Raw genomic sequence first — 18,880 nt, forward strand, 5'->3', positions numbered from 1 at the left:
GAGCGAAGAGCACATGTTCCATGATTTCATACAGCAGAGTTTTATTCTATAGGGAGCTTTCCCTGTGTGGATCAACATAGATGCACATTGTGACTCTTCTCAGGGTGCTGAGGGCCATGAATCTCCTGGTGGCCACCTGCCACGAGGAAGAGGGACTTTTGCATTTGGCAGCTGGATGTTAATGACCAAACTCACCAGCCTGTCAGGCAGTCAAGCACCCTCCTCTGAGCTACAGCAACCTTGACAATTGACAATAAAGGCACCTTAACCCCTGAGTTCCTTCAATGTGTCCCCCTCTGGGGTCCAGCTCCAAGCATCAGATACTCAGGGTATGTCTATACTATCTGCCGAATTGGCGGGCAGCGATCGATCCAGCGGGGGGATCGATCTATCGGGTCTAGTGTAGATGCAATAAATCGATCCTCGAGTACTCTTCTGTCGACCACTGTACTCCAGCTCGGTGAGAGGCGCAGGCAGAGTCTACTGGGGAGCTGCAGCAGTCGACTAACCGTGATGAAGACACCATGGTAAGCCGACCTAAGTACATCGACTTCAGCTACGATATTCATGTAGCTGAATTTGCATAACTTAGATTGATTCCCTCCTCTAGAGTAGACCAGGGCTCAGAAAAATCCCAGATCCTCTCTGCCCGAAGCAATGGTACATCCCAGGTTACCAGTTTTACTGTAGCCCACTGCTACTGGATCACACACAGCACTTAAGCACAGTTATTGAACAAAGGGAAATTTCTTTAACAAGAGACAGAGATTTAAACAAACAAATGTGAATGATGGAAACCAACTGTTACCAACAAAACAAAATCACAAAATGCAACCTACACTTTTTAATAGTTACCTTTCCTACCTAAGTAGATTGAAGTCTGAGGTGACAGTCTATTGCAGTGACTGCTAGTCCCTAGGAGCCAGGGCCCTGCCTTTCTTGAAGCACCACTGGTCATTAGTGATCTCCTTGGTGAATGGAACCAGAGTGTTTCTCTCCACCCTGTTATAAAATGAATCAGTTTTTTGTGTATATTCACAGAAAGGACCATTTCCTCATTGTCATATTGTCGTTTACACTTCCACAGGGTTTCGATGTCTATAATTTGTCTTTGATAGTTTTCCATTGGCTTTTCTGGGCTGGTGCAAAGGTTGACAATGCAGCAACACACCGCATAACTGGCTAGCAAGGGACGGGTGACAATTCCCTCCCACTTGAATGGGCCATTCCCAAACAAGACCTTTGATTGGGGTGACTCACTTTCATGACAATACCATATGGGCATAATTTTCCATATACTTACATGACTCCTTCAATAGGACTCATACACACCTCTTGCAGTTATCAGGAGTAACAATAATTTACAAGCTTTCAGTAGAGATCTCACTGCTATGCTTCCTGGATAAATATCATAAAAATCAGTGCATTAGGTGTGATGAGTTTGTCAGGTCTGAGGCAGGAGTTTCTTGTGAATTACTTTGACCTCTCTGCCAATTGGCACCAAAGAGCATTTATCACACATGCACTGAGCTACACAGTCACACTCTGATAGAACAGAAAGGCCAACACAAAAAATAGAGAAAGGAACAATCAGATACTAAAATGACAATGGTTGGAACTCAACATTTCTCTCAGTCTTTGGACTGATGGGTACTAAGAGCTTTTCCCTCAGTTGAACCAGGTGATCGGACAGCTGGCTCAGCCCTCCATACTAGCAGATTTCTCACATATAGGGAGATGGGTCAAAATTGGAATTGATGTCATGACTCGCTTCCCAGAGAGGATCAATCTGTCTAAGGCTATGTTTACCCTTCAAACACTGGAAATATTCTTCTGACAACATAACACTGTCTACACTGGGGCTTTGGTCATATTAACTACTTCTCTCAGTGGAGTGGATCTTTCACACCCCTGAGAGATGTGGCCATGTCAACATAGTTTTTCAGTGTAGACCAGCCTCTAGATGGCTTTTAGATATGAAAGGCAATGGACTTCAGCCTTTTCCTTGGTACTGATGGTTGACAACTGCAGCTTTCCTACCTGCTGGACACATCCTATGACAGATGTCAGGCCTTTCCTTTGCAAATTAGAGAAGTGGGGAAGTCAGTGACACTTACAGTGTAAGTGGGTAAAAACTTACACAACTTGTCTCCTCGAGAAGTTTTCCTTTTAATAGAAATTGACTTTGAAGCTAAGCAAAGTATGCTCTATCTGAAATACAAAAAAATAAAACCTATACAGACCCAATATTCTCTTATACACTCTTTCTAACACCTATTCTCCCATCCCAACCTTTGGAGTGAGGTTTTCTACCAGGTTTACACTACAGGGGGTAAATTAAATCAAATTAACTTTTGAAGATTAACCATCATTTCCTGTACAACTAAAAAAAGAAAAAAAAACACAAGACAACTTTCAATTTTCCAAAATAATTCAGATTATCAAATAACTAGTCTCTTACTCTAACCAATAACATCACCTATGATTTCATTTTCACTAGTAACACTAATATATTCAAAGATCACAAATTCTGGTCACATGTTAGTTTTCTTTTAATCCCCATTGCCAACAACTGAACCTTGACTCAAGTTGTGGTTTGTCCCAACACTTCTGTGAGTTCATACATCTCTGGTTCTTCTGCCATGCGTGTTGGTGGAAGGGGTCTCCTATGTGGGAATGTTAGCATCATGAGGAAAAATACCTCTCTTTTCACACTTTAAATCTTTCAAAGTAGTAGGAAGTAGGGGAGAAGTGATACAAATGCAGAAAACACAGGAGAAAACTGTCTGGGCTACACTAAAGACATTTATCGGTATAATTATTGCTCAGGGGTGTGAAAAATCGATATAGCTGAGCAACATAGTTACACATCTCTAATCCCCTATGTAAATAGCGCTACATCAGCAGGAGGCCTTTGCCTGTCAACATAGCCATTTGAGACAATATTGATTTAAACAATTGAACTACACTGTGCTCATATACACTTCCTTCAGTTAGTTGGGGGTCTGCTGTTGTTCACAATTTCCAAGTGGAGATTTTAGATCACTGCTGTGTCTTTGTTAGCATGGCCAGTAAATTGGAGAGTTCTCTTCTATTGACAGAACTGAACTTGAACTTTCTCCATATCGTCATGCAGGGATGGGGAAAAAGCAAAGCTGAAGTGAGAAATGATGACTTTAGCAAATGGTCATTTGTCTTAAACTGTCCAATAAATCTGAGCTGAACTAATATCTAATTGTGTGACCATACAGCCATCAAGAAAGATAGAAACCCAGATCACAGAGAGATAGAATACATGACAATGAAAGTGTAAATTGAAATTCCAGAGCAGGTTACATCTAATTATTTAGAATCAGGACAAGAGATTCTCCCATCACATTCTCCTCTGATCCATTCAAACGTATTTCAGTGAGCACTGTCTCAATAGTCAGTTATGTTATTTACAACATGTTTAGTATCCTAGCATTGCCATAATGGGGGAAAAAAGCAGCCACCTTGCCAGAATTGGCTTTACCAATAGATGGAACCAGGGATTTAAACTCGAAATGATCACACTGCGATTAGGATCCATTTGAATTCCCCTTCCCGGTCTTTGATACTTTCATCTCCAGTCATAGCAACTCTGGTATAGGATTAAATAAGTCAAATCATCATCTCCAAGCACAGACAACTGAGAACACTTCATCACATGACACTTTGAGAAGTGGATGGATAGAATGTGATGACGATAAACTCTGCTTGGCTCAGTCAAAAGGTAACAGTTCTGCCATGATGGGGAAGGAGGGAATCTCTGAGTCACCCCATCTCCTTCCAAGTATCACAGGGGTAGCCGTGTTAGTCTGGATCTGTAAAACGTGACCAAGAGTCCTGTGGCACCTTGTAGACTAACAGACATATAGGTGCATAAGCTTTTGTGGGTGAATCCCCACTTCGTCAGATGCATGTAGTGGAAATTTCCAGAGGTGGGTATAAATATGCAAGCAAGAATCAGGCTAGAGATAACAAGGTTAGTTAAATCAGGGAGGATGGGGCCCTCTTCTAGCAGCTGAGGTGTGAACACCAAGGGAGGAGAAACTGCTTTTGTAGTTGGCTAGCCAGGCACAGTCTTTGTTTAGTCCTGAGCTGATGGTGTCAAATTTGCAAATGAACTGAAGCTCAGCAGTTTCTCTTTGAAGTCTGGCCCTGAAGTATTTTTGCTGCAGGATGGCACTTTTAAGTCTGCTATTGTGTGTCCAGGGAGGTTGAAGTGTTCTACAGGTTTTTGTATATTGCTTATGCTCCAATACGTATTTTAGTCTATAAGGTACCACAGGGCTCTCTGTCACTTTTTACATCTCCTTCCAGGGTCACAGAGGCTGAAATGACACGTTTTTCCTGCCCCTGCTCCTCTTCATTTAAATGTCATATGAAAAGTTCCCATTATAACTGCTCTTCAGCACAACACGAGAACAAGTGGCAATGATACAATCTGTAACACCGGTGACTCTAACAATAACTTTGCAATAGGAGGAATGGTATAAATGTGACGCTCCCTGGTTCCTGATAGGAAGGGCACACTAGAATTACTCATGGGAGAATGGAGTTGATAGAAAGGACAAATGAGTCCACCTCAAAGAGGTCAAACTGCAAAATGCAAAAATGGGCCACTCACTCATCTGGAGAAGCTGAGGGATATCGGTGCTTCAAACGGCTTGTAAAAGTGGGAATCAGGAAAGTATTAAAGTAGTGATAGCCCTAGAGGTTTTTATGGTATTGATGACCCTTGCAGATTCTCTGATGGCTCACATGGGCTCAGTGAGAAGACAAGGTTTTCCCACACTCACTGCTTCCATTGGGTCGCATACCTGTGTGGATTCTCTGATGGCAATTAAGCTGCTGGCGGTGAATGAAGTTTTTTCCACAATCACTGCATACATAGGGCCTCTCTCCTGTGTGGATTCTGAGATGGGTAAGAAGGTATGATCTGTGACTGAAGGTTTTCCCACACTCACTGCATACATAGGGCCTCTCTCCTGTGTGGATTCTCTGATGCCCAGTAAGATTTGAGCTGCGAGTGAAGCTTTTCCCACACTCACTGCATTCATAGGGCCTCTCCCCTGTGTGGAGTCTCTTATGAACAACAAGATGTGATCTGTAAGTGAAGGTTTTCCCACACTCACTGCATTCAAAGGGCCTCTCCCCTGTGTGGATTCTCTGATGTTGAGAAAGGGCTGAGCTGATAGAGAAGCTTTTTCCACACTCATGGCATTCATAGGGCCTCTCCCCTGTGTGGATTCTCTGATGTTGAGAAAGGTTTGAGCTGCTAGTGAAGGTTTTCCCACACTCACAGCATTCATAGGGCCTGTTCCCCGTGTGGATTCTCTGATGTTTAGAAAGGCTTGAGCTGCTAGTGAAGGTTTTCCCACACTCACAGCATTCATAGGGTCTCTTCCCTGTGTGGATTATCTGATGTTTAGAAAGGTCTGAGCTGGTAATAAAGCTTTTCCCACACTCACAGCATTCATAGGGCCTCTCCCCTGTGTGGATTCTCTGATGTTTAGAAAGGGCTGAGCTGCTAGTGAAGCTTTTCCCACACTCACGGCATTCATAGGGCCTCTCCCCTGTGTGGAGTCTCTTATGAACAACAAGATTTGATCTGTAAGTGAAGGTTTTTCCACATTCAGTGCATGTATTTTTCCTCTTTCCGCTCAGGATTTCCTGCTGGGTTGTGGTTTCCTTGACGCTCTTCTGAGTTCCCCGACAGGAAATAAATTTACCCATTTTCTCCTCTGGCTGGTTTCCTTGCTCTCTTTCTGGTCTGTGCTGAATCTCACAGGATTTTCCCTTCTCATGACTCCAGGACACATTCCTTTTCGATCTTTGCGATAATTCTCTGTGTTTAGCCACTTTCTCAACATTTTCCTGCTGAGAATTCTGCTCCTCTTTCTCACCTACCATTGCGTCACCTGCTGTGATAGAGACAGAAACCTCAAACAGGGATGGAAAGGGGAAGGCCAAACCAATACAAGTGCTGGAGAGAGGTCAAATAAAAACAAGAACTGAACTCCTCCAAACTCTTCCCTAAACAGGAGAGAGGAGGGGCATTCAGCCTTCACATCCCATCCAAATTCACAGGGGGAAGGGAGGAAGCTACTGCCTGGTGTCTGCTAGGGTCTACAGGAAGCCATGAGCTATATTTACCCTGAGGATACGATCCCTGCTAGGGACAATAATGAACTGAGAAACCTTCCAAAGGCATTGTAGGGCATCCTAGATGTTTCCTTCAGGCACTTACAGATTCTGAGTTGGTTTAATATTTCCTCACCTGTGCAGGGAACCCTCAGGATCTCTCTTTCCTCTGAACCCTGGAGGTCTGGGGCCCATGGCTCTTCCCCTTGTTCCAGCTGGGAGATATGAGGTTTGGTAACTGGAAACCCTGCTCAGATGAAAGAAAACAAAGGAGTTCAGTTGATTTCATATGACTGTCATAAAAAACATTATTAATTTAACTTCAGTGCTTAGTGTGAGCTGGTGTGCCTGGGGCAGTCCACACTGAAAATGCCAAGATCAGAGCAGGCTGAAAAAGGGAGAGCAGATGCTCCCAAAACTGGTGGTTAACACGGAAGTTAAATTCACCGATCAGTCACCAACTGTACTTCTCATCCCCCACACTGGTTATCGAGAAACTAATAAGAAGACATCACATGGCCCCCTTTACTGCATTCCAGTTCTCTGACTGCCAGTCAGCACCTAGGTCCGGCACAGTGAGAAGTTATTTAAAAACTCTGCTCACATAAACAACGTGTTCTTCTGACCCCAGAGTCAGCCACATTACCAGGTCTGTATAGGTTTGGATCTTACCCAGAATACTATGATGCCAGCCAATCCTTAGCATCTAAACTAAAGGTTTATAAGCAAGAAAGCATCTAAACTAAAGGTTTATTATAAAAGGAGGAAAGAAAAAGGAAGTTGTTAAAATGGGAAAGCAGTCAGATACATTCAGAAATCTATACATCCGGTTCTTAGCAGTATTGGTGAGTTTCTGGCTTGAAAGGCTCTCTGGTACACAGCCACATCATGCAGTCCTTTGTTCCAGGGTTCAGTTTGTAGAGAAGTTGCTCCAGAGGTAGGAAGAGGGATTGAAGACAAAATGGAGATGATGCAGCTGCCCTTTATATTCCGTTCCCCATGTGTCTTCTACTTCCTGTGTCCCAAACACAAGCTTCACAGCATATGGCATAGAAAAGCCTTGGAGGTCTCAGTACACAGGCATACCCCTGCATGTCTTGCTAACTCAATAGGTGTCTCCCCTTGATCCTTTCAATGGGTTCATCGTTGTCACGGAGTGTGGGGGAGTCAGGGCCCTGCACCCCCGGGCTCCCTGCGATTCACCAGGACTCTCAGCCAGCCAGTAAAGCAGAAGGTTTATTTAGCCGACAGGAACACAGTCCAACACAGGTCTTGAAGGCACAGATAACAGGATCCCCCCTGTTAGGTATCTAGCAAAGCAAAAGGCCAGCGCAACTGAATGCCTGACACTCTGTCTCCTAGCAACTGATGGCCTGGGCACCTCCCCTGCAAAGGTGCAACTAAAGGTGTTGGAGACAAAGGGGTCAGGTGACCTCCTGGCCCGGGAAAGAAGCTGAGCAGAGAGGAGGGGCTGGAGGGGGTTGGGCAGACTGGAGCTGGCTGGGGAAGGAAGAGAGGGTCAGACAGGGCTGTGATCCCCAAAGGGGGCTATGGGGCTCCTGGGGCCCCAAGATGGTCCTAACAGGGGGGATCCAGTTATCTGTGCCTGCAAGACCTGTGTTGGACTGTGTTCCTGTCGGCTAAATAAACCTTCTGCTTTACTGGCTGGCTGAGAGTCCTGGTGAATCGCAGGGAGCCCGGGGGTGCAGGGCCCTGACTCCCCCACACTCTGTGACAACTGGTGGCAGGATCTCAACGGTGATCCTGTTATGTAGTTATGCTACATAACTAGAGAGAAAAGGGGGACTGGATTTTATATTAGTGTCCAATACATATACAGAAAGTGATGGTTCCTCCCACCCCCACAGGCAGCAGGGAGCCCTGTGAGGAGCTGCTTTAAGAGGGCAAAGGCGGGTGGGGGAGCTGGCAGGTCCCTGGATGAGGGAAGGGGGCAGCAGTGGGGGATGGGCAGGTGGCTGTGGTGGTAGTTGGGGGCAGTAACTGGGACTGGGAAACCGGGGTCCGGGCAGCCCCCACGGGGGACACGTGCCCCTCCCGCCCCCGCCCTGGCAGAGAACCGGCATCTCCCCCCCCCCACGCCAGGGGCAGCCACGTGCTGGGGACTGACCCAGGGCAACAATTTCCCACCCGGACAAGGACAAATCGCTGCAGGTAAAACGGGGGGGGGGGAACCCCCATGGGAGAGATTTTAAATGGACATTGGAGACTCATGGAGAGACCGGGGGGGGGGGAGGACAGGGGAGCCGAGAGAGCGGATCATGGGGGGGGGGCGAATCTCCCCGGATGTTACAGCCCGAGCGAGACCCCGAGAGAGAAACGGGGCAGAACCGGAGAGACTCTGTACCGGGGGCGAGAGGCGCAAACAGGGACAGGAGCCAATTAACTCCCCGCCCCCCCCCCGCCGCTTCCCCCCCCCGGGAATTTCCTGGGGGCCCAGAGACAGTTCAACCCCCCCCGCCCCAACTCCGGCTCCTCCCCCCCGCGCCGCAACGGGGGTGGGGGGCGGCTCCCGGGGCCGAGGCGGCTCCGAGGCTTCTCCCAGGTTCCCCGGGGCAGAGTCACGTGCCCGCCCCGGGGGTCTCTCACTCACCGGCTCACGCGGAGGCGGCAGCAGCAGCTTTCTTCTCCCGCCCCCAGCGGGGCTCGCACGGAGCATGCGCAGTTCCAGCTGCTGACCCCTCCCTCACCTGGGCTGGAGAGGGCAGACGCGCCCCCGGGGCAGGCTGGGAGATGTAGTTCCGGACTCTCCCTGGAGTGGAAGTGACGTCAGCGAGGGAGGCGGAGTCGGAGTTGGAGCCGGAGCGCGAACGCGCGCGGGGCGCTGCGGTTCTGCCTGGCTCGTGCGGGGCCGTTGGAGCCTCTCCCAGGCCGGAGAAGGGTTTGTGCCGCTGGGGCTCTGGGCATGCGCAGACCGCGGCGGGAGAGACCTTCATTAACCCCTCCGCGCCTGGCCCAGTGTCCGGGCGGGGGGTCCCAGGGGGGCTGGGAAAGGGGCGGGGGGGGGAAGTGTCGGTGCAGCCCGGACATGGCCGGGGGGGGGAGGAGCCGGTGACCCCCGAGGAGCGGGGAGAGAAAGGGGGGGGCTGAGATCCCCTCGGATTTACCGCTGCCCCCCCCGTGGGGACCCCCCCGCCCCGCCCCCTTTCTCCCTAGAGAGCCACGAGCAGCCCCCAGGGTGACCCCCCTCCCCCAACCCCTGAGAAGTTCCCTGTCCCCCCCCCCGATTGTGCCCCATTTTCTCTCCCCTTCGCCAGTGTCCAGCTCTCCCTGGGGCTGGTGGGGCTCTGGGGGTGTCTGGGGCCCCTGGCCAGGGACTCTGGGGGCTGGGGGCCTGGGAAGATCTGGCAGGACCCTGGCTGGGGCTGTGGGGGTGTCTGGGGCCCCGGCTGTGGGGTCTGGGCTCTGGGGACTGGGGGGTGTCTGGGGGCTGCTACTAACCCTGATCCTGCTCCCGGATCAGTTTGTGCCACAATCCTGGCTCCAAGCATGGCCAGGCAGCCCCCAGCCAGGCCCACTCACCCTGGTAACTTTCTATCCACTTATCAAACACTGTCAGGGGAAATCACAGATTTTGCTTTTCTCCCCTCTTGAAAACTGCAGGAACTTCTGGTCCCGCAGGGAATATTCATGCTCTTCTCCCCCCCCCCCCACACCCAGTCCTTGTCCTAGATCTGGGGGGTGAGGGAGGTGGGAAGGGGATCAGCGCTGCCACACAATGGTCTCTTCCACAGCGTTCTGGACTCCTTCTTTCTGAAATCTGGTTTCATTGAGACCATTGTTAATCCAGAGTCACTGCATGGAAAGACAAGGAGTGACTCCAGATGGACAGTGGGGCAAATGAGATCAGCAATTCTCCCTGTGAGGAGGGGCTCTCATTAGCTGCCCTCCCCAGAGAGCTAAAGGAGGGAAGCTGCTCAAACGCTCTGTCCCTCTCTGCTCAGGATATTGGGGTTCAGCTTCCTGGGTCAGACGCTGCAGCCTCCATTGTGATCTGGGAGACCAGGCTTAGCAGCTGCTGCTCCCCCAGCGGGGCTCTGTGCTGGGATGTGACCTTAATTAAAGCTTCTTCTCTGCCCAGCCCAGGGGATGACTTTCTCCAGCTGCTATTAACCCCTTGGGGCAGCCCTGGGCCCTGTTAATACAAATTCTACCACAGACTCCAGGTAACTGAAAGTCCTCTGGGAAAGTGCTGGGGACTGGCAAGAACGTGACTCTGCACAAACAGCCCCTCGTCAATTCTCCTCCCATTAGCAATTGCCAGGAGAAAATCCAGCCATGGGAGAGCAAAGCCGCCAGGAATGGGACTTTCCCAGCCAGAGGGGCAGGGAGGGAGGACAGGGGAAGGGGAGACTGAAAGGGGCAGTGGGAGAAGAGAGCTGGAAATCTCTCTTCCCACTCATTAGTCCACCCAGACACATGTATTGCAGCATCCCTGGGCAGAACCACTTTCCAGTGAACAAGAAAAGGCTCAGACAGAGGAAAAGCTGGTTCTTGACTCCATATTCCCCCTGCTGGGGTGTGACTGCCGGGGGGTCAGTGTCCGAGGGAATCCCCCACAGTGACTCCTTGGGTTCTGCTCTTTTCCAGCCTTGTGTTCAGAGACTTTGTTACGGGGTGAGGGGAGGGAGAAGGGAGGTTAAAAATGTCTCTGTGGGCTTAGCCTGGCAGGAGGGGCCAGGTCTACACTGTAATAAAGAGAGTGAGCATTTTCCCAGGATGGCAGAATCTAGGATGTCTGTCTGCAGGGAAAGGGCCTGGGGGAATCGTCCTGTGAAATTAACTAAAGCCTGTTCTGTAACCCCCACAACTGCCCTTCTCACTCTCCCAGGCTGCAGAATGACGTCCGTGTTTCACTCCAGCTCATCCCATCCTGCCATGGGACAGGGGAGAGAAATGGCTGCAGAGGAGCCTGTTCAGGTAGGGATTATCGGGGCGTTGCTGGTGGGTTCCTGCAGGAGGGAGAGGGACAGCAAATACACCGGAGATAGGAAGATTTTATTTGGGGAGGGATAGCTCAGTGGTTTGAGCATTGGCCTGCTAAACCCAGGGGTGTGAGTTCAATCCTTGAGGGGGCCACTTTGGGATCTGGGGCAAAAATTGGTCCTGCTAGTGAAGGCAGGGGGCTGGGCTCAATGACCCTTTCAAGGTCCCTTCCAGTTCTAGGAGATAGGTATATCTCCAATTACTTAAAAAAAAACAAAAAACACTAGCACAGTCTGGTTTGGAGCAGAGCAGGAAATGCACAAGGTGGGGAAGGGAGGAGGACAGCTTGTGACATTCCTGCTGGGGGGAGTTTAATAAATGGCCCAGATTCTAGGAACAGACCCATGAGATTAGGAGGTGGAAATACCCTAATTTGTGAAACAGAAAATAAGCCTCCTACATGGGGCTAGGAAAACTGACCAGACTCCCAGTGCTGGAGCCTGACCTGACTAACCAGCGGCTGCTGTGAGGTATGAAGGGGGCACCCACTAGTGAGGTTTAGGGGAGATTCCCCTCCTTTCGTATCCAGCTCCTCACAATGGGGAAGGTGTTGGGCTTCCTACCAGGGAGCTCTCCCTGGTCCCTGCTAGGGGCTCCATCTCCTGTATCGGTCTGTGGCTAGTAGGTGTGTGATGGATCTGCTGGGAGAGAAAAGGGACTCTCTATTTGTCCCCTTAACCTGGTGTATCCAGGATGCTCTGAGTGGCGTGGAGGTGGGACTCTGACTGTGATCCACCCAGAGCTTGCATTTGATTGGCTTCTCTCCCCCACAAATAGTGGGAGTGGGACATCAGGTACTGAGTATTGGACCCTTGCTCTTTCAGGGGCCAGTGACCTTTGGGGAGGTGGCTTTGTATTTCTCGAGGGAAGAGTGGGCTCTGCTGGACTCTGCTCAGAGAGCCCTCTACAGAGACGTTATGCAGGAGAACTATGAGAATGTGACCTCGCTGGGTAAGGATTCCTGTCCCCTCCGTTCTTGCAAGGGGAAATGAAGAGATACAGTTCATGCCAGCCCCACAATGCTACCTCTGCTCTGTCCTGTCTCTGCATCACTCCAATATGCCAGTGACCCACACGCTGCCACAGACCCTCCCCTGCTGCAGAACACAGGAGCAGTATTGCACAGTGTCAAATATCTCCTGTTTGCATAAGCAAACTTCTTTGAGATGGGGCGACCACATCTGAACGCAGTGTTATGCTCCTACAAAGCACACAGGATCTTTGTAGAGGAAGGTAAATACACAGCATTTATTGAGAATACAGCAGTTAGCATATGCTTCTCTATCTCTCTCTCTCTCTCTCCTCCCCCCCATCTCCCCCCGTCCTGCCAGTGATGTTCATAGTTACCAGTCTGTTGTAGCTCGAGTCAATCTAATGGCCAGTTAGATTCAGCACGAGTGTGGGGCTGGGCTCTTGTCGGTCGCGGTCTAATGCCCCTGGAGTGTGGCATGACGAACCCAAAGTCCCATGGCCAAGCACCCTGGATCTTATAGGTTTTTTTCCCTTTGTTGAAGTCTATGGATTTTGCCGTGTCAGTTTGTGATCGGTTACTTCTTAACTGGTGTAAACATTCCAGTGCACCTCCGAGAGGATCAGCCTGTCTTTTGTTCTGATTTAATCAATTGTCCTCAGGGGTGCCAGCCTTTACCTCAGGGTCATCAATCTGCCCTTCATTATGGATGCGCGTTGATGATTCTTTGATGTCCTTGAAGTCTCTTGACTCCTTCTTCCTTGACTCTGTCTATAACAATGGCCTTTACACCTTCTCTTTTCCTGGTGCATACATCCTCATTCACACAAACCCACTGAGAATACAAACAGTAGTATTTTATATCGAGCAAAAAGGCATTGCAAATGAAACCTTGCCTTCAATGTTTCTCTAATCTACTTAAAATAGACACAATAGAGAATCCTGTCTCTTATTTACTAAACCTTAAAACAAAGACATGTATATTTAACTAGAGTGCCTAATTTGTAATACATAGAGGAAACCATAGTAGACAGTGTAACTTATCCTAAAACAAAAGGTGACCATAATCAGTCAGAAGGATTGTTCTGGTCTGTCATTCCTTTCTGCTATTCAAACAGGGTGGCTGACAGGATGAAAATCAAATCATACATTAAATTCTCACAGTACATTATAAAATCCAGCTCCTACAGCCGTATTCGAGATGTGGGCGCACCATAGATTTATATACAGGCAATACGATATTTTCAGTCTTTTCTATCCCTTGCTTAATGATTCCCAACATTCCGTTCGCTTTTTGACTGCTGCTGCACATTGAGTGGATGTTTTCAGAGAACTATCCATGACTCCAAGATCTCTCTCTGAAGTAGAAACAGCTAATTTAGACCTCATCATTTTATATGTCTAGTTGGGATTATGTTTTCCAATGGGCTGCACTATGTGCTATCCTGACATCTAGTACTGCTGAGGTCCTGCATTCAGTCATATCCCTGCCCTTCCTGTTCCTTTTCTCCACTGAACCCCACCAGCCCATGGTTACTGTCCCCAGCCTCCCCAGGACTCTCTCATTGTCTCTGGACCTCTCCGTCAGCAAGAAGCAGTGGCAGGGAGACCTGCCCTCTGTCTGGAGCCTTGTATTTCTGGGACATGGATTTACTTTCTCTGTGTTTTGGGAGCCTCTTTGAAATTGAGTGTCTGTGACATTAACCACAGTGCAATCTGGAGTGTTGAACAGCTGTGTCCCCTCAGTTTCCCAAGCTGGGGTGACTTTTACACTGTTTAACTGTGAGAGCAGCTGCTCCTGGGCAGGTAACACACAGTCTCCAGCATGTAACTCACTCCCAGCTACACAGTATTTAGTGCTGCTAGTCAGCGACTCAGGAGTTACAGTGCAGCACAGGAAAACCCCAGAAAAGTCTCTGTTCCCAGACTTCCCCCAGAAATGTGCATCTTTCCCCGTCCAGCACACTACTGAACAAGGCAAGCTCATATGAAGTCTGTCATTTTATCAGAGGAAAATGACATGCACCAGCCTTGTTATCCCATGTAGATGAGTGGACTCATCCCTGCGGTACCCCCTGCTGGTTACCTCTGGGAATTAGCTCATTCCAGCTCCGGCGCACCCTCTGCAGGCCGGTGATCCGCCTGTCCTCTGGCCCCCGTGTCCCTCCCTGGATCTGGTGTCCCTTTTACCTGGGGTGCTGCCCTCTGGCAGTAACCCCTCAGTCTTAGGGTCTCCCCTCCCCAGGGAACTCCCACCCACTAGTCCCACCTCGGCTCAGTATAAGGCCAGTCATCATCTAGCCCCACACCCTGGGGCAGGCTGCAGTATCAGCCCCTCATCACTGGCAAGGAGGGTTTGGGCCTGCTGCCTTTGCCTACCGCTGGGCTGCCCTCTGCAACCCCCCAGTACCTATTGCCTTTTGCTAGGCCGCAGCCTGGGGCTTTCCAGGCTGGAGCTCCCCAGCTCCTCTGCCTTTCCCCAGCCCTGCTCCACTCAGGTACCCTGTGTCCAGCTCCCTGCAGCCAGGCCCATCTCCCTCTACAAACAGAGAGACTCTATCTTCCCCTGGCTTCCCTGCCTTTATAGGGCCAGCTGAGTCTGTTTGGGGCCTGGCCCCAGCTGCAGCCACTTCCCCCAATCAGCCCAGCCTAAACGCTGCTTTCTCCAGCCACAGCCCCCTCCCAGGGCTGTTTTTAACCCTTCAGGGCAGGAGCGGGGGTCCACCCCGCTACATCCCAAATGCAGTTTCCAACACACTTTAATCCAAACACACTAGTTGGATAAAACAATAAAACAAGATTGTTAATTACCAAAAAAAAAAGATTTTAAATGACTACAGGTAACGAGGCATAAAAGTCAGAATTATTTACAAAAGAAATGCAGATAAAACACAAACTAACATGTAAGTCAGAGGTGGGCAAACTACGGCCCACAGGCCACATCCGACCCGCGGGCCCAGCCTGCCCGGCCCCTGAGCTCCTGGCCGGGGAGGATCCCCCCTCCCCTCCTCTCCCCTGCTGTCCCCTCGCCCCCGCTGTCCCCCTGCAGCCTCAACATGCCGCGCCACCAGCGCTCTGGCCCACCGCTCCTGGGCAGTGCTGCAGCAGTGGGGCTGCAAGCTCCTACTGCTCTGAGTGGCATGGTAAGGGGGCTGGTCTGTGTGCTCCTGAGGGACCTCGTGTCTAGCTCCGGCGAGCCGCGTGGCTGTGGTAAGGGGGCCAGGGGGTTGGATAAGAGGCAGAGAGTCCTGGGGGGCAGTCAGGGGACAGGGAGCAGGGGGCGGGTGGTCAGGGGATGGGGACTGGGGGAGTTGGATAGGCGTGGGAGTCCCGGGGTCTGGGTTGGGGCAGTCAGGGGACAGGGAGCAGGAGGGGTTGGGTGGGGTTCTGGGGGAGGCAGGGTGGGGGGTCTTGGGAGAAGGCGGTTAGGGGACAACGATCGGGGGGCTTAGATAGGGGGTGGGATCCCAAGAGGGTTCTGGGGGGGGGGGTTAGTGGTGGTGGGGGGTCTCTGGAGGGGGAGGTCAGGGGGGGTTGGATGAGTCAGCAGTTCTGAGGGGGGCAGTCGGGGCGGGAAGTGGGTGGGGTCAGATAGGGGGCGGGACCAGGCTGTTTGGGGAGGCACAGCCTTCCCTACCCGGCCCTCCATACAATTTTGCAACCCCGATGTGGCCCTCTGGGCAAAAAGTTTGCCCACCCCGATCTAAGTTAACAAGCTGAAATGGATTGAAAGCAAATGTTCTCTCACCATCTGCTGAGACAGGCTGGTTTTCCTTTCAGCCAGGACTCCCCTAACCCGCCCCTGCTGCCCAAGTTCAGGTCTTCAGAAGTTGTCATGAGCAGAGGGAAAGGGGGGGGGGAGAGAGAGAGAGTCTCATGCATTTTCCTCACATCTCTTTACAATTCAGTCCTTTGTACTAGAAACAAATCCAGTTCTCAGCTGAGTCATGTTGACAGGCTCTCGTAGATATGAGCTTCAAGTGGTCCTTGCGATGGAATGTAAATGTCTTCTTCACACCTTCCCCCTGCCGCAGAGTGGCTATTTGTCCAGCTGTTTGCCTTGCTGTCTCCGAGAAACTGATCTTCCCGAGCATTGTAACTTTTTCAGTAATATCATACAGTAAAATCTCATAACTTTACATACAGTGTTAAACATTTTAACAGGATAATATTCAGTAGATTATGTGTTTTCAAAATGCCATTCTGTGTACAAAATTGATCATAATTTTCTAGAAGAGTGAACATAGGGGTACAGACTGACACAGTGTCTGTCTGTGTGTGTTCCCAGCAGATATGTGGGTATTTCAATACATCATAAGCACAGTGTTCATCATCTTCAAGGACCGGGGGAGCTGGTCCTGGGAATTCACTGCTTTACCAAGTGTGACACTGTATGGAATTGTGAGACATTTTATGTTATTTTTTTTATTATCAATACCAATTTGATACAATTGAAATGACTCGTGCTAGATATGCCATGACAGGTGTCAGTGAAAATGTTATGCTTTTCCAAGTATGAGAATTTTGTTTCTGTTTGTATCAGCTTTGTATTGTGAGTTATAGATTTGTAGAGTAGATCTGTATTTCCAGACTTGTGCAGTGTTTCTGGGTGAGACATATTGGCATCAGCTGTACAGTGAGACCATGGAAAGGATCAAGGGCAGGGGTGGGCAAACTTTTTAGCCCGAGAGCCACATTGGGGTCCCCAAACACCCTGGCCCCACCCCCTATCCGCCCCCTCCCACTTGCTGCCCCCTGTCTGCCCCCTCAGAATCCCCGAGCAATCCAACCCCCCCTATTCCTTGTCCCGTAAGCGCCCCCTCCAGAGACCCCCCTCCCTAACTGCCCTCCCAGGACCCCACCCCCTACCCAACCCCGCTGCTACCTGTCCCCTGACTGCCCTGACCTCTATCCACCCCCCTGCCCACTGACAGACCCCTGGGACTCCCACACCTATCCAACCCCCTATCCCCCCAGAACCTCTGCCCCATCCAACCGTCCCCTGACTGCCCCCCGGGACTCCCTGCCCCTTATCCAACGCCCCCACCTCCTTACCATGCCGCTCAGAGCAGCGTGTCTGGCAGCCACATGGACCACGCAGAGCCAGACACACTGCCCCGCAGGAGCGCACAGCCCCGCCCCACAGGAGCACTGCCCGCACGGTGGCGTGGCTGTCGGGGAGGGGCTAGCCTCCCCAGCCAGGAGCTCAGGGACTGGGCAGGACGGTTCTGTGGGCTGGATGTGGCCCACGGGCCGTAGTTTGCCCACCCCGATCAAGGGCATAAACCTATTGAGTCAGCAAGACATGCAGGGGTATGTCTGTGTGCTGAGACCTCCGAGGCTTTTCCATGCCCTGTGCTGTGAAGCTTGTGTTTGGGACACAGGAAGTACAAGCCACATGGCAAAAGGAATATAAAGGGCAGCTGCATCATCTCCATTTTGTCTTCAATCCCTCTTCCTGCCTCTGGAGCAACTTCTCTACAAACTGAAGCCTTGAACAAAGGACTGAATGACCCATCCAACCTGTGGATGTGTTCCAGATGGACTTTCACACCGGCAACTCACCAATACTGCTAAGAACCTGATATATAGATTTCTGAATGCATCTCACTGCTTTCCCATTTAACAACTTTTTTTGTGTCGTGTCTTGTCTTTCCATGCTAAAGGATTGGCTGGCAGTGTGGTCTTTTGGGTAAGATCCAAACCTCTAGTGATCTTGTAATGTGGCTGACCCTAGGGGTCAGAAAAACATTTTGTATATGAGCAGAGTTTTTAAATAACCTCTTACTGTACTGGACCTAGGTGCTGATTGGGAGTTGGAGAACTGGAATGCAATAAAGGGGGCCGTGTGAGTTCTTTTTTCAGCTTCTCGATAACCCGTGTGTGGGATCAGAAGCACAGTTTGTGACTGGTCGTTGAGTTTAACTTCAGTGTTAACCACCAGTTTTGGGAGCATCTGCTCTGCCTTTTTCAGCCTGCCCTGACTTTGGAATTTTCAGTGTGGACTGCCTCAGGCACACCAGCTCACACTAAGCACTGAAGTTAAATTAATAGAATGTATTTTATGACAGTCTTATGAAATCAACTGAACTCCTTTGTTTTCTTTCATCTGAGCAGGGTTTCCAGTTTCCCAACCTGATGTGATCTCCCAGCTGGAACAAGGGGAAGAGCCATGGGTCGCAGACCTCCAACGTTCAGAGGAAAGAGAGATCCTGAGAGCTCCCTGCACAGGTGAGGAAACATTAAACCAACTCAGAATCTGTAAGTGCCTGAAGGAAACATCTGGGATGCCCTTGGAAGGTCTCTCAGTTCATTATTGTCCCTAGCAGGGGTCGTATCCTCAGGGTAAATATAGCTCATGGCTTCCTGGAGACCCTAGCAGACACCAGGCAGTAGCTTCCTCCCTTCCCCCGTGAATTTGGATGGGATGTGAAGGCTGAATTGATCCCCTCCTCTCTCCTGTTTGGGGAAGAACTTGGGGGAGTGCAGTTCTTGTTTTTATTTGACCTCTCTCCAGCACTTGTATTGGTTTGGCCTTCCCCTTTCCATCCCTGTCTGAGGTTTCTGTCTCTATCACAGCAGGTGACGCAATGGTATGTGAGAAAGAGGAGCAGAATTCTCAGCAGGAAAATGTTGAGCAAGTGGATAAACACAGAGCATTATCACAAAGATCGAAAAGGAATGTGTCCAGGAGTCATAAGCAGGAAAAATCCCGTGACATTCAGCACAGACCAGAAA

The 18,880-nt window shown here is 50.2% G+C and overlaps 1 protein-coding gene across 1 annotated transcript; it reads left to right on the forward strand.

The window, feature by feature from the left end:
- Positions 1-11,051: 11,051 nt before the first annotated feature.
- Positions 11,052-18,303, forward strand: LOC123360058 (zinc finger protein 620-like). Its single transcript, XM_045001173.1, has 4 exons — positions 11,052-11,106; positions 11,997-12,123; positions 16,431-16,543; positions 18,260-18,303. The coding sequence occupies exons 1-4, from the start codon at positions 11,065-11,067 to the stop codon at positions 18,284-18,286; spliced, it is 309 nt and encodes a 102-aa protein (XP_044857108.1). The 5' UTR covers positions 11,052-11,064; the 3' UTR covers positions 18,287-18,303.
- Positions 18,304-18,880: the final 577 nt, after the last annotated feature.

Source organism: Mauremys mutica, unplaced genomic scaffold, assembly GCF_020497125.1.
Source record: "Mauremys mutica isolate MM-2020 ecotype Southern unplaced genomic scaffold, ASM2049712v1 Super-Scaffold_100210, whole genome shotgun sequence".
In the NCBI taxonomy this organism is placed as follows: domain Eukaryota; kingdom Metazoa; phylum Chordata; order Testudines; family Geoemydidae; genus Mauremys; species Mauremys mutica.